The 13,236-nt window shown below is 46.9% G+C and overlaps 1 protein-coding gene across 5 annotated transcripts in view; it reads left to right on the top strand.

Moving 5' to 3' along the window:
* stxbp4 (syntaxin binding protein 4) overlaps window positions 1-5,184 on the top strand; it is a 260,949-nt gene extending 255,765 nt beyond the window's left edge. For all 5 annotated transcript variants that reach the window (XM_038777465.1, XM_038777464.1, XM_038777467.1 and 2 more), the window contains one exon: window positions 4,510-5,184. In XM_038777465.1, the coding sequence (XP_038633393.1) occupies window positions 4,510-4,624 (115 nt within the window). In that variant the 3' untranslated portion in view covers window positions 4,625-5,184. The remainder of the gene's footprint in view (window positions 1-4,509) is intronic.
* Window positions 5,185-13,236: the final 8,052 nt, after the last annotated feature.

Below are 13,236 nucleotides of genomic sequence, written 5' to 3'. Positions count from 1 at the left end.
TCCCTCTATCTCTAATTGATACCTAATTCTCTCTCTCAGTCTTTCTCTCTAATTGATACCTAGCTCTCTCTCTCTCTCCCTCTCTCTCTAATTGATACCTAACTCTCTCTCTCTCCCTCTCTCTCTAATTGGTACCTAACTCTCACTCTCTCTCCCTCTCTCTCTAATTGATACCTAGCTCTCTCTCTCTCTCCCTCTCTCTCTAATTGATACCTAACTCTCTCTCTCTCTCTCTCTCCCTCTCTCTCTAATTGATACCTAATTCTCTCTCTCTGTCTTTCTCTCTAATTGATACCTAACTCTCTCTCTCTCCCTCTCTCTCTCTCTCTAATTGATACCTAACTCTCTCTCTCTGTCTTTCTCTCTAATTGATACCTAGCTCTCTCTCTCTCTCCCTCTCTCTCTAATTGATACTGAACTCTCTCTCCCTCTCTCTCTAATTGATACCTAGCTCTCTCTCTCTGTCTTTCTCTCTAATTGATACCTAACTCTCTCTCTCTCTCCCTCTCTCTCTAATTGATACCTAACTCTCTCTCTCTCTCTCTCCCTCTCTCTCTAATTGATACCTAATTCTCTCTCTCTGTCTTTCTCTCTAATTGATACCTAATTCTCTCTCTCTCCCTCTCTCTCTCTCTCTAATTGATACCTAACTCTCTCTCTCTGTCTTTCTCTCTAATTGATACCTAGCTCTCTCTCTCTCTCCCTCTCTCTCTCTCTCTAATTGATACTGAACTCTCTCTCCCTCTCTCTCTAATTGATACCTAGCTCTCTCTCTCTGTCTTTCTCTCTAATTGATACCTAACTCTCTCTCTCTCTCCCTCTCTCTCTAATTGATACCTAGCTCTCTCTCTCTGTCTTTCTCTCTAATTGATACCTAACTCTCTCTCTCTCTCCCTCTCTCTCTAATTGATACCTAGCTCTCTCTCTCTGTCTTTCTCTCTAATTGATACCTAACTCTCTCTCTCTCTCCCTCTCTCTCTAATTGATACCTAATTCTCTCTCTGTCTTTCTCTCTAATTGATACCTAACTCTCTCTCTCTCTCCCTCTCTCTCTAATTGATACCTAACTCTCTCTCTCCCTCTATCTCTAATTGGTACCTAACTCTCATTCTCTCTCTCCCTCTCTCTCTAATTGATACCTAACTCTCTCTCTCTCCCTCTATCTCTAATTGGTACCTAACTCTCACTCTCTCTCCCTCTCTCTCTAATTGATACCTAGTGTGGTGAATTATACTGCATTGTAATTCACACTGTGTTGTATTACATGTATTGTGTCCTTGTGGGCTCTGTATGTGAGCCGTTGCGGCTCTGCCCATAGGGGGAGATGAGGAGTTTGTACTGGGCTCCACCCTTGGCTCCACTCATGGCTCCGCCCATGGGTCCTCCTACTAACAGGAAGTATAAAGCACTGCAGTCGTAAGCCTGCTCTCAGTTCATCTCATTGCAGGCAGGCTCTGTTGTAAGACTATTAAAACCACTGTTCACTTCTTTTTTTTAAATATTTTATTGAAATTTTTTGAAAAATATATATCAACAAAACAATATAATAATAACAATAATAATAATAAACACCCCCCGGCACCCGTAACAACGCATATAACAAAACCCACCCCCCCCCCCCCCCCCCCCCCACCCCAATAACAACAGAATAAATTAACAATAAGCAAATTAACTTAAACACTATCCCCCTAAACCCCCCCCCCCGCCGGCCCAGGTTGCTGCTGCTGCTGACCTTGTACCTTATCGTTGAGCCAGAAAGTCGAGGAAAGGCTGCCACCTCCTAAAGAACCCTTGTACCGACCCCCTCAGGGCGAACTTGACCCTTTCCAGCTGAATGAATCCCACCATGTCATTAATCCAGGTCTCCACACTCGGAGGTCTCGCGTCCTTCCACTGCAGCAAGATCCTCCGCCGGGCTACTAGGGACGCAAAGGCCAAAACATCGGCCTCTTTCGCCTCCTGCACTCCCGGCTCCACCCCAACCCCAAATATCGTGAGTCCCCAGCCTGGCTTGACCCTGGACCCTACCACCCTCGACACCGTCCCCGCCACCCCCTTCCAGAACTCCTCCAGTGCCGGGCATGCCCAGAACATATGGTTCGCTGGACTCCCCGAACACCTGACGCACCTATCTTCACCCCCAAAGAACCTACTCATCCTAGATCCGGACATGTGGCCCCGGTGCAGCACCTTGAACTGGATGAGACTAAGTCTCGCACATGAAGAGGAGGAGTTCACCCTCTCCAGGGCTTCCGCCCATGTCCCCTCCTCAATCTGCTCCCCCAGGTCCACCTCCCACTTAGCCTTCAGCTCCTCTACCGACACCTCCCCCACCTCCTGCATTACCTGATAGATGTCAGACACCTTCCTATCCCCGACCCACACCCCTGAAAGCACCCTATCCCTTACCCTTCGTGAGTCAGATCGAGATCAAGATCGCCTCAAGAACCCCTCCACCTGTCGCCTAGCAAACGCCTAACTCTAACTCTCTCTCAGTGTACATTACGGGGCAACTGTGGATCCTTGGCTTAGTGCTGTGTAGATTCAAAGAACAAGAACAAAGAAAAATTACAGCACAGGAACAGGCCCTTTGGCCCTCCCAGCCGGCCCCGATCCAGATCCTCTATCTAAACTGTCGCCTATTTTCTAAGGATCTGTATCCCTCTGCTCCCTGCCCATTCATGTATCTGTCTAGATACATCTTAAATGATGCTATTGTGCCCGCCTCTACCACTTCGCCGGCAACACGTTCCAGGCACCCACTACCCTCTGCGTAAAGAACTTTCCAAGCACATCTCCCTTAAACTTTTCCCCTCTCACCTTGAAATTGTGACCCTAGTAATTGAGTCCCCCACTCTGGGGAAAAAGCGCCTTGCTATCCACCCTGTCTATACCTCTCATGATTTTGTCGACCTCAATCAGGTCTCCCCTCAACCTCCGTCTTTCTAATGAAAATAATCCTAATCTACTCAACCTCTCTTCTTAACTAGCGCCTTCCATACCAGGCAACATCCTGGTGAACCTCCTCTGCACCCTCTCTAAAGCATCCAAAACCTTTTGCTAATGTGGCGGTTAGAACTGTACGCAGTATTCCAAATGTGGCCAAACCAAAGTCTTAACGTGACCTGCCGACTCTTGTACTCAATACCCCGTCCGATGAAGGAAAGCATGCCGTATGCCTTCTTGACCACTCTATCGACCTGCATTGCCACCTTCAGGGTACAATGGACCTGAACTCCCAGATCTCTCTGTACATCAATTTTCCCCAAGACCCTTCCATTGACCATATAGTCCGCTCTTGAATTGGATCTTCCAAAATACATCGCCTCGCATTTGCCCGGATTGAACTCCATCTGCCATTTCTCCGCCCAACTCTCCAATCTATCTACAGTCTGCTGCATTCTCTGATAGTCCCGTTCACTATCTGCTACTCCACCAATCTTAGTATCATCTGCAAACTTGCTAATCTGACCACCTATACCTTCCTCCAGATCATTTATGTATATCACAAACAACAGTGGTCCCAGCACGGATCCCTGTGGAACACCACTAGTCACCTTTCTCCATTTTGAGACACTCCCTTCCACTACTACTCTCTGTCTCCTGTTGCCCAGCCAGTTCTTTATCCATCTAGCTAGTACACCCTGGACCCCATGAGACTTCACTTTTTCCATCAACCTGCCATGGGAAACCTTATCAAACGCCTTACTGAAGTCCATGTATATGACATCTACAGCCCTTCCCTCATCAATTAACTTTGTCACTTCCTCAAATAATTCTATTAAGTTGGTAAGACATGACCTTCCCTGCACAAAACCATGTTGCCTATCACTGATAAGTCTATTTTCTTCCAGATGGGAATAGATCCTATCCCTCAGTATCTTCTCCAACAGTTTGCCTACCACTGACGTCAGGCTCACCGGTCTATAATTACCTGGATTATCCCTGCTAACCTTCTTAAACAAGGGGACAACATTAGCAATTCTCCAGTCCTCCGGTACCTCACCCATGTTCAAGGATGCTGCAAAGATATCTGTTAAGGCCGCAGTTATTTCCTCTCTCACTTCCCTCAGTGACCGGGGATAGATCCCATCCAGACCTGGGGACTTGTCCACCTTAATGCCTTTTAGAATACCCAACACATCCTCCCTCCTTATGCCGACTTGACCGAGAGTAATCAAATATCTATCCCTAACCTCAACATCCGTCGTGTCCCTCTCCTCGGTGAATACCGATGCAAAGTACTTGTAAAGAATCTCACTCATTTTCTCTGACTCCACGCATAACTTTCCTCCTTTGTCATTGAGTGGGCCAACCCTTTCTCTAGTTACCCTCTTGCTCCTTATGTATGAATAAAAGGCGTTGGGATTTTCCTTAACCCTGTTTGCTAAAGATATTTCATGACCCCTTTTAGCCCTCTTGATTCCTTGATTCCGATTAATGTTATAATTTTTAAGATTGTCGTAAAGATAAATGTGCTCAGAGTGTGTCTGATCTTCCTTTCTTCAGCCATGTGACTCAGATGACATCATGGATCCACCCTGTGACCAGCGCATTGAGCAAGCCACCTGCAGAGAGAAGCAGCAATACTGATCTTCAAGAACTTCCAGAATTCAGGAGCTGATAGAGACACGGTGACTCCGAGAACGGAGACGCCGAGAGTGAATCGATCGTTTCACCAACACCGACCCCAAAAATCACACCAGCAAGATCATGCTGTAAAAATCCTCAAAGGGCGCACTCTGAAAAAAATGCTCTGTTGATGTTTTCAGTCTTTTATAAGCAAAATAGGACTTAAATTAGTGGCCATCAGCTTCCATGTGTTCGAATGCTGATGTTGCAGCTGGGTTGAACTCAGGCTAATAATGGGATTGGGATGAAGTGGGTTTGGTTAGGCTCAGTCCACTTTTTCATTGACGCAACAATAGAAATAACCCAGAATTCTGTGTTACATTTTAAAGCTCCTAATAAGTAAAACAATGTTGTTTGTATCTGATCATGAAGCAATTGCAGGAGGGTTCCTTCGAAAGTGAAATATAAGGCATTTAACTGGATAGTCACCTAACCCCGTGCTGTACCTGTCCTGGGAGTGTTTGATGGGGACAGTGTAGAGGGAGCTTTACTCTGTATCTAACCCCGTGCTGTACCTGTCCTGGGAGTGTTTGATGGGGACAGTGTAGAGGGAGCTTTACTCTGTATCTAACCCGGTGCTGTAGCTGTCCTGGGAGTGTTTGATGGGCGACAGTGTAGAGAGAGCTTTACTCTGTATCTAACCCCGTTCTGTACCTGTCCTGGGAGTGTTTGATGGGACAGTGTAGAGGGAGCTTTACTCTGTATCTAACCCTGTGCTGTACCTGTCCTGGGAGTGTTTGATGGGGACAGTGTAGAGGGAGCTTTACTCTGTATCTAACCCTGTGCTGTACCTGTCCTGGGAGTGTTTGATGGGGACAGTGTAGAGGGAGCTTTACTCTGTATCTAACCCCGTGCTGTACCTGTCCTGGGAGTGTTTGATGGGGACAGTGTAGAGGGAGCTTTACTCTGTATCTAACCCCGTGCTGTACCTGTCCTGAGAGTGTTTGATGGGGACAGTGTAGAGGGAGCTTTACTCTGTATCTAACCCTGTGCTGTACCTGTCCTGGGAGTGTTTGATGGGGACAGTGTAGAGGGAGCTTTACTCTGTATCTAACCCCGTGCTGTACCTGTCCTGGGAATGTTTGATGGGGACAGTGTAGAGGGAGCTTTACTCTGTATCTAACCCCGTGCTGTACCTGTCCTGGGAGAGATTGATGGGGACAGTGTAGAGGGAGCTTTACTCTGTATCTAACCCCGTGCTGTACCTGTCCTGGGAGAGATTGATGGGGACAGTGTAGAGGGAGCTTTACTCTGTATCTAACCCAGTGCTTTACCTGTGCTGGGTGTGTTTGATGGGGACAGTGTAGAGGGAGCTTTACTCTGTATCTAACCCTGTGCTGTACCTGTCCTGGGAGAGATTGATGGGGACAGTGTAGAGGGAGCTTTACTCTGTATCTAACCCTGTGCTTTACCTGTGCTGGGTGTGTTTGATGGGGACAGTGTAGAGGGAGCTTTACTCTGTATCTAACCCTGTGCTGTACCTGTCCTGGGAGAGATTGATGGGGACAGTGTAGAGGGAGCTTTACTCTGAATCTAACCCCGTGCTGTACCTGTCCTGGGAGTGTTTGATGGGGACAGTGTGGAGGGAGCTTTACTCTGTATCGAACCCCGTGCTGTACCTGTCCTGGGAGAGATTGATGGGGACAGTGTAGAGGGTGCTTTACTCTGTATCTCACCCCGTGCTGTACCTGTCCTGGGAGTGTTTGATGGGGACAGTGTAGGGGGAGCTTTACTCTGTTTTTAACCCCGTGCTGTACCTGTCCTGGGAGTGTTTGATGGGGACAGTGTAGAGGGAGCTTTACTCTGTATAACCCCGTGCTGTACCTGTCCTGGGAGTGTTTGATGGGGACAGTGTAGAGGGAGCTTTACTCTGTATCTAACCCCATGCTATACCTGTCCTGGGAGTGTTTGATGGGGACAGTGCAGAGGGAGCTTTACTCTGTATCTAACCCTGTGCTTTACCTGTGCTGGGTGTGTTTGATGGGGACAGTGTAGAGGGAGCTTTACTCTGTATCTAACCCTGTGCTGTACCTGTCCTGGGAGAGATTGATGGGGACAGTGTAGAGGGAGCTTTACTCTGTATCTAACCCTGTGCTTTACCTGTGCTGGGTGTGTTTGATGGGGACAGTGTAGAGGGAGCTTTACTCTGTATCTAACCCTGTGCTGTACCTGTCCTGGGAGAGATTGATGGGGACAGTGTAGAGGGAGCTTTACTCTGAATCTAACCCCGTGCTGCACCTGTCCTGGGAGTGTTTGATGGGGACAGTGTAGAGGGAGCTTTACTCTGTATCGAACCCCGTGCTGTACCTGTCCTGGGAGTGTTTGATGGGGACAGTGTAGAGGGAGCTTTACTCTGTATCTAACCCCATGCTGTACCTGTCCTGGGAGTGTTTGATGGGGACAGTGTAGAGGGAGCTTTACTCTGTATCGAACCCCGTGCTGTACCTGTCCTGGGAGTGTTTGATGGGGACAGTGTAGAGGGAGCTTTACTCTGTATCTCACCCCGTGCTGTACCTGTCCTGGGAGTGTTTGATGTTGGTATTGGGAGTAAAATAAACCTATGGCACAAATTTATGCCTTCATGGCCTCTTTGTCTCAAACCCTCCTGATCTAATCCCTAATAAAATAAATAACTCTGTTTGTGGAGTGTGAAGCATTTTTTGCAAAAGATACACAATAAGTTTCACGCGCTGTGAAATGTCTGTTGGGAGATCCGGCATCAAGCCGTCCAACACCAGTACTGCAGGAGTGCTGCATTGTTGGAGGGCCCATTAAATCAAAGCCCTGTGTCCCTTCCCCGGTGGAAATCCCCATTTGTGGAGCTGCCGCACTTTTCCCAATATCCTGGCCAATATTTATCCCTCGGAGAAACGTCCCTGAAATAGATCATCTGGAAATTATCACATTGCGGAGTTTGCTTTGACCAAATTAGCTGCTAGATTTCCGCTAACAATGGCCACACTTCAGGAATTACCGCCTTGATTGTAAAATGGAACATCTTGAAATGTCATGAGCGACGCGATATAAACGTCTGTTCCCTTTCAGAGCCAAATGTAGCCACGTTGTCAGCAAGACCTTGATGTTTGACTGTGATGTGAAGATAATGACTGTGTGTCTGCTGGCGAGTCTGTACACAGCGCATTCCTGTTTTTTTTCAAACAAGCTGACATTTCCACTGTCTCATTTCAGGCAGCTGCCCCTGACTGGACAGTGACCATACCCAACATCCCGGTAGGCACGCTATGCCCATTTGTGCATCTGACGGACAGTTAAAGCCAGCTACCTTTCAGAGCGAGTCAGTAGCTCCGAGCTCACCCCCCTTCATAGTAAAGAAAACCAATCAGGGAGCTGCATGTGTTTGGACTTTGCGAGAGATGGGTTTCCAATGTTGCCAGCGAGGGAATCAGTCAGTGAGGAACAGGCTTTCCGGCCCTTACATTGAAGATGCTCTTTCATTGCAACCAGTATCTGAAAACGATCCTGGTGAAATAGGATCACTCCCCAACGTACAAAGAAAGCTGTTCACACATGACGGGGCGGCACGGTGGCGCAGTGCTTAGCACTGATGCCTACGGCGCTGAGGACCCGGGTTCGATCCCGGCCCCGGATCACTGTCCGTGTTGCGTTTGCACATTCTCCCCATGTCTGCCTGGGTCTCACCCCCACAGCCCAAAACCATGTGCAGGGTAGGTGGATTGGCCACGCTAAATTGCCCCTTAATTGCAGAAAAAGTATTGGGAACTCTAAATATATTTTTAAAAAGGCGACCTCATGGGGAAGGAAGCGACATTCCCAGCAGCCGCCACATCACCCAACATTGTCACCCCTTCTGAGGTTATTGATGAAGGCCCCACCTTCTCACTCCTCGCCTGAGGTGTGGTGACCCTCAGGTAGAATCACCACCAGTCAGCTCCCCCTCCTCAAAGGGGAAAGCAGCCTAGGGTCATCCGGGACCGTGGTGACACTCACTTTATTTAACCTCCCTCTGTAACCTCCTCCAGCCCTACGACACCCACCTCCTGATCTCTCCATGGTTCCTATTCCCATCACTGTTGCCTGTGCCTCCTGACTGAGATTGTTTTATTATTATAAAACTGTTACAAACATACAAGTCATTGTTAAACGGAGGGGAGATTTGGATAGCATTATCTCTAAAATCTATCTAAATTTATTTCTGATAGCTTTTAGCTGATGTCGACGATTGAAAGGAAGATTAATCCAAAAGTCTGTTCCTATCCTGTATAAACGGAGCAGCTAATGTGGTTTGACTCTCAGCCATTTGGAATTCTTTTTGATGTGTTCATACGACAGAGAAGTGGCACAATAATCCTTGGGTTTAGATCTCGAGTCAGTGTTAATCAAGGGAGCAAATGACCCTCAGGATGTAACCGGGGGGGGGGGGGCATGTTCACACAGACCTTGCGAGATATTAAAAGGAAAGGTTAATGGTTTCCTGAGATTCCACCAAGCCGCAGAAGGGCAAGACTTGCAGCCTTTAAAAGCCACGGTTTCTGAGCGTACCATTCTCTTCCCAGCTCATTAACTAGCTGGTAGCTTCACACAGCCGTCACTGTGGCTGCAAGCGCAGCTCTCAAAGACAAGTGGTAAAACAGGCTGAAACAGCAGCTTCTGGGCCCAGCCCTGAACAGGCCTCAAATATAAAAACATATTTCAGTGAGCGAGTGGTCACTCTTTGGGTCAGGCTCCGAGAGAGTCGGTGGAAGGTGTCAATGCTGCATCAATGTAGATTAGAGAGATTTCTTTCAAACAGCATTATGGGACACATTAGGGGGGCAATTTGAGACATGATGCACGGTGGGTAGAGCATACTGGGAGGAACAGGTGACCATGGGCGAAACTTTACCAAAGTTTGTCAGCGTGTCAGACTCTGACTGAAACCCGCCGTGCATCTCTCCCGAAGAGCCGCCGAGTTTTCGGACCAGATTGTCTGGCATCAGTGCACAGAAAATCTGGAGGAGTGTCTGTGCCATCTGTCATCTGTCGATTCCACTGAAATCAGTGGGGGGGGGGGGGATCTGTAAGGGCGCCCCAATATGCGCTGAAAATATACTTCCCTTCATGGGCACCTTCACTGTGCACTAACTAGCTGTCACATTTCATACAGTACAACCTATTGGGGAGGGGATTTCGATGAAGAAAACACACTCTGCCTGACACTCTTTAGTTTAATGGGCGGGGTGGTGGGGCGACAGTTGTTCACTTGGAAAGTGGTATTTATGTTTAATGTGGCCGTGGGAAGTGCCCTGCCTCTGATTCAGAAGCTCCGTGTCCAAGTCCCACTCCAGGACCTGTTGGCCACGGGAGGTGTGTTTTTACACACACACAGGGCCAAACAGGTTAAGCTTCACCCAGCAAATCCCTCCAAAGCACACCAATGGCAGATGGCAAGAGGATAAGGGATTCCTGGTCAGCTACATACGGGAAAGAACGTTGGAGCCTCAACCATCACTTTCCTTAGCTGCAGACTACAGCGAGCACGTTGCCCTAGCAACCTGGCTTCCCTGAGTGAACTGCGACTCAGTACCGCCAAAGGAGCAGTATATGGTATCACCATGACAATGTGGCAAGTCTTTGACTTGATTGTGGCCCACTGTGCTGCCAGCTCCACCTATTGGTAAATCACAGCCAGGGCGCCCACCAAATCCTGCTCACCGGGGGGCCCAGGGGTCAGGCTCCTCGCCAGAAACTCAGACTTGGGAAATCTCCGGTTACTCGGTGAATACTCAGCAGGGAGACGGTTTGCTTCCCCCTCGGTGTGAGGAAACTGTCCCTTTAATTCCAAACCTCAGGATTCCTTGCTGAAAATGGCAGCAAACACGGGGGCGTCCTGTACTGTCAACAGCGCAGAGCGAGAGAGAGAGAGCTTTACAGACAAGCCTTCTCTACCCACACACAAAACACACTCTCCAAATCGCATTAGCACTACTGAAGTGTTTTAACCTGCCTTCATTTTCCTCTCCCTGAAGTATCCTTCCACCACTCTCTATATTTAAGTGGCTCAGCCCAATTCTCTCCAAAATGGGTCTTGTCTATTTCTGCCCACATTCTGTCACTATTCATTTTTCAAAGTGTGAGTTGAGGATTAGGCTTAGTTGTGATGCCTCTCCATCCTGCCCCCCTCCCACCTTCAGTCTGTGTTTCGGCTGAGACAGTGTCTTAACCAAGCTGTTCAGAATGGGAAGATGCTCAGAGCTGGGCCCTGGTTTATGTATCAGGTTACTCCTGCGATATGGCCCAGTGACACACTGGGTATCACAGTTAACAACTGGGGCACCGGGATGAAGATGACTGAGGAGTAACCAAATGAACAATTAGCACCTCTTACATTGGAGGAAACACGTCACAGTGGAGGAGGTTTCCCGATCGAATCGATAGCAGCAGATTCTGTCGACTAAAGCACTGCAGCAACTTTCAGCCCGGCTTCATCGGGAGCACGCCCCAAACTCGGGAGCTCCTCTACCGAGATCGACAAGGGCAGCGAGTGCTTGGGAACCATCTGTAAATTTCCCTCCAAGTCACTCACCCCCCCCCCGGCTTGGAACTGTGTCACCGTTATTATGGGCCAGGGTTTAGAGAACCCCAAAGTGTATCATGGAGTTCACCTGACCCACAACTTTGAATAGATTGTGGTATGCGGCCCACTCTACAGGTGTGGCACAGCAGACACCGAACAGTATTTTTCAAAGCAAAACAATGTTTATTCTATGAACTCAGTTAACCTTTTTAAAATATATGGTGAACATCTTAGCAACCATTAATTCAAATACAACCCCCAGAGAATACAACACTAAGTAATCGTTAAACTTTCCTTTCAACATCCAGAAGACAAAAAAAAAACCTTTTAACAGACGCACATCAGGTTTAAATTCACTACTGAGAACAGTTATCACTCTGAATTCACCAAATGATCAAGAGATAGTCTTTAGATAGCAGAGAGAACAACATTACACCTTCTCTGGCTGGCTGCAGCTCCAACACTAAAACAAATCCAGAAAACACAGACACACCCAAGCTTTTCTCAAAGCAAAACTAAAAGCTGACAAACAGCCCAGCTCCACACACACTCTGACATCACTGCCTTTAACACCCATTTCTTAAAGGTACATCCACTATTCGATAAACATCGATTTCTTAAAGGTACTCTCACATGACACCTCCCCCCCCCAAAAAAAACCCATCAACTTCAAGATGCTTTCATTTTGCACCTTTTCACCATCCTTTAAGAAATGCACACAGTAAATATACCTTTTCGTTTCAAAAAACAACACACGCAAACAGGTATAATAATATAGTTAATTTTTGTTCTTCTTCCTCCAAGTGAAATCCTTCTCGATTGACAGTCTCTTTCGACAAGAAGGTCTCTGCAGATCCATCCATTTCTCTACGCCGCAGCATTTCTCTTTAAAGACAGATACTTTAGTTCAATCTGATCACGGAGCCCCTTGTAATTCTCCAACACAGGAATATTGGTTATCACAGCTTTCAGGCAGGACTCCGCCCCCAGGAAACGGTATATAAGGTGATGCTCACTGGGCAGCATGCTGTGAGCACACTTCTCGGCTGCTGTCTGGTTCTCTGGTAATTAAAGCCTTTGAATGACCAATCTGCTCTCCTGTGTCGTAATTGAGGGTATCTCAGAAAGTAACTTGGGCTTTTCCAAATTCACTTGTGGTTAGATTTGTTACCAAACCTACCTCCTGAAGTCAATCGAATAACTCCATCAGATGTTTTAAATGTTCTTTCCATGTCTGGCTGAAAATTACCAGATCGTCGATGTATACCGCACAATTGGGTAATCCTGAAACGATTGTGTTAGTTAACTGATGAAATGTGGCTGGGACGTTTTTGATGCCAAATGGCACAACTTTGAATTGGTATATACCATCTGGAGTCGCAAAAGCTGAAATCTCCTTCGCCCTTTCAGATAGAGGTACCTGCCAGTAACCTTTAAGTAAATCCAGTTTGGAAATAAAAGCTGATTGTCCCACTTTCTCAATGCAATCCTCCAAATGTGGAATAGGATAAGAGTTTGTAACTGCATTGACCTTTCTATAGTCCACACACAACCGTTGGGTACCGTCCGGTTTTAGTACCATCACTATGGGTGAGCTCCACTGGCTGCAACCCAATGCTATTTTTAAACATACTCTCATTCTCTATGTTAACCTGTGCCAATTTTAAAGGGTTAAGTCTACATGGTTGATGTTTGATCAGAACAGCATTTCCCACATCTACATCATGAATAGCCATTTTAATACTTCCCAATTTATCTCCACAAAATTGTCCATGTGATATCAATAACTCTTTCAGGTCAGTCCGTTTTTCCTCTGGAAGGCAACTCAATAATTTATCCCAATTTTTAAGAACATCCTTGTTTTCCAATTTAATTTGAGGTACATCAAATTCAAAGTCATCTGGATTTAGTTCGTCACTTTGAGTTAGAATCATTAAAACCTCCTTCACTTTCAAAGTACCTTTTAAACATATTCACATGACACACTTGGTGAGTTTTCCTTCTATTTGGCATTTTTACCACATAATTTACCTCACTTACTTTCCTTTCAATTTGATAAGGTCCACAAA

This window comes from Scyliorhinus canicula, chromosome 18 (assembly GCF_902713615.1).
Source record: "Scyliorhinus canicula chromosome 18, sScyCan1.1, whole genome shotgun sequence".
Classification (NCBI taxonomy): domain Eukaryota; kingdom Metazoa; phylum Chordata; class Chondrichthyes; order Carcharhiniformes; family Scyliorhinidae; genus Scyliorhinus; species Scyliorhinus canicula.
The sequence above is the reverse complement of the archived record's forward strand: the minus strand, read 5'-3'. Positions and strand labels throughout refer to the sequence as shown.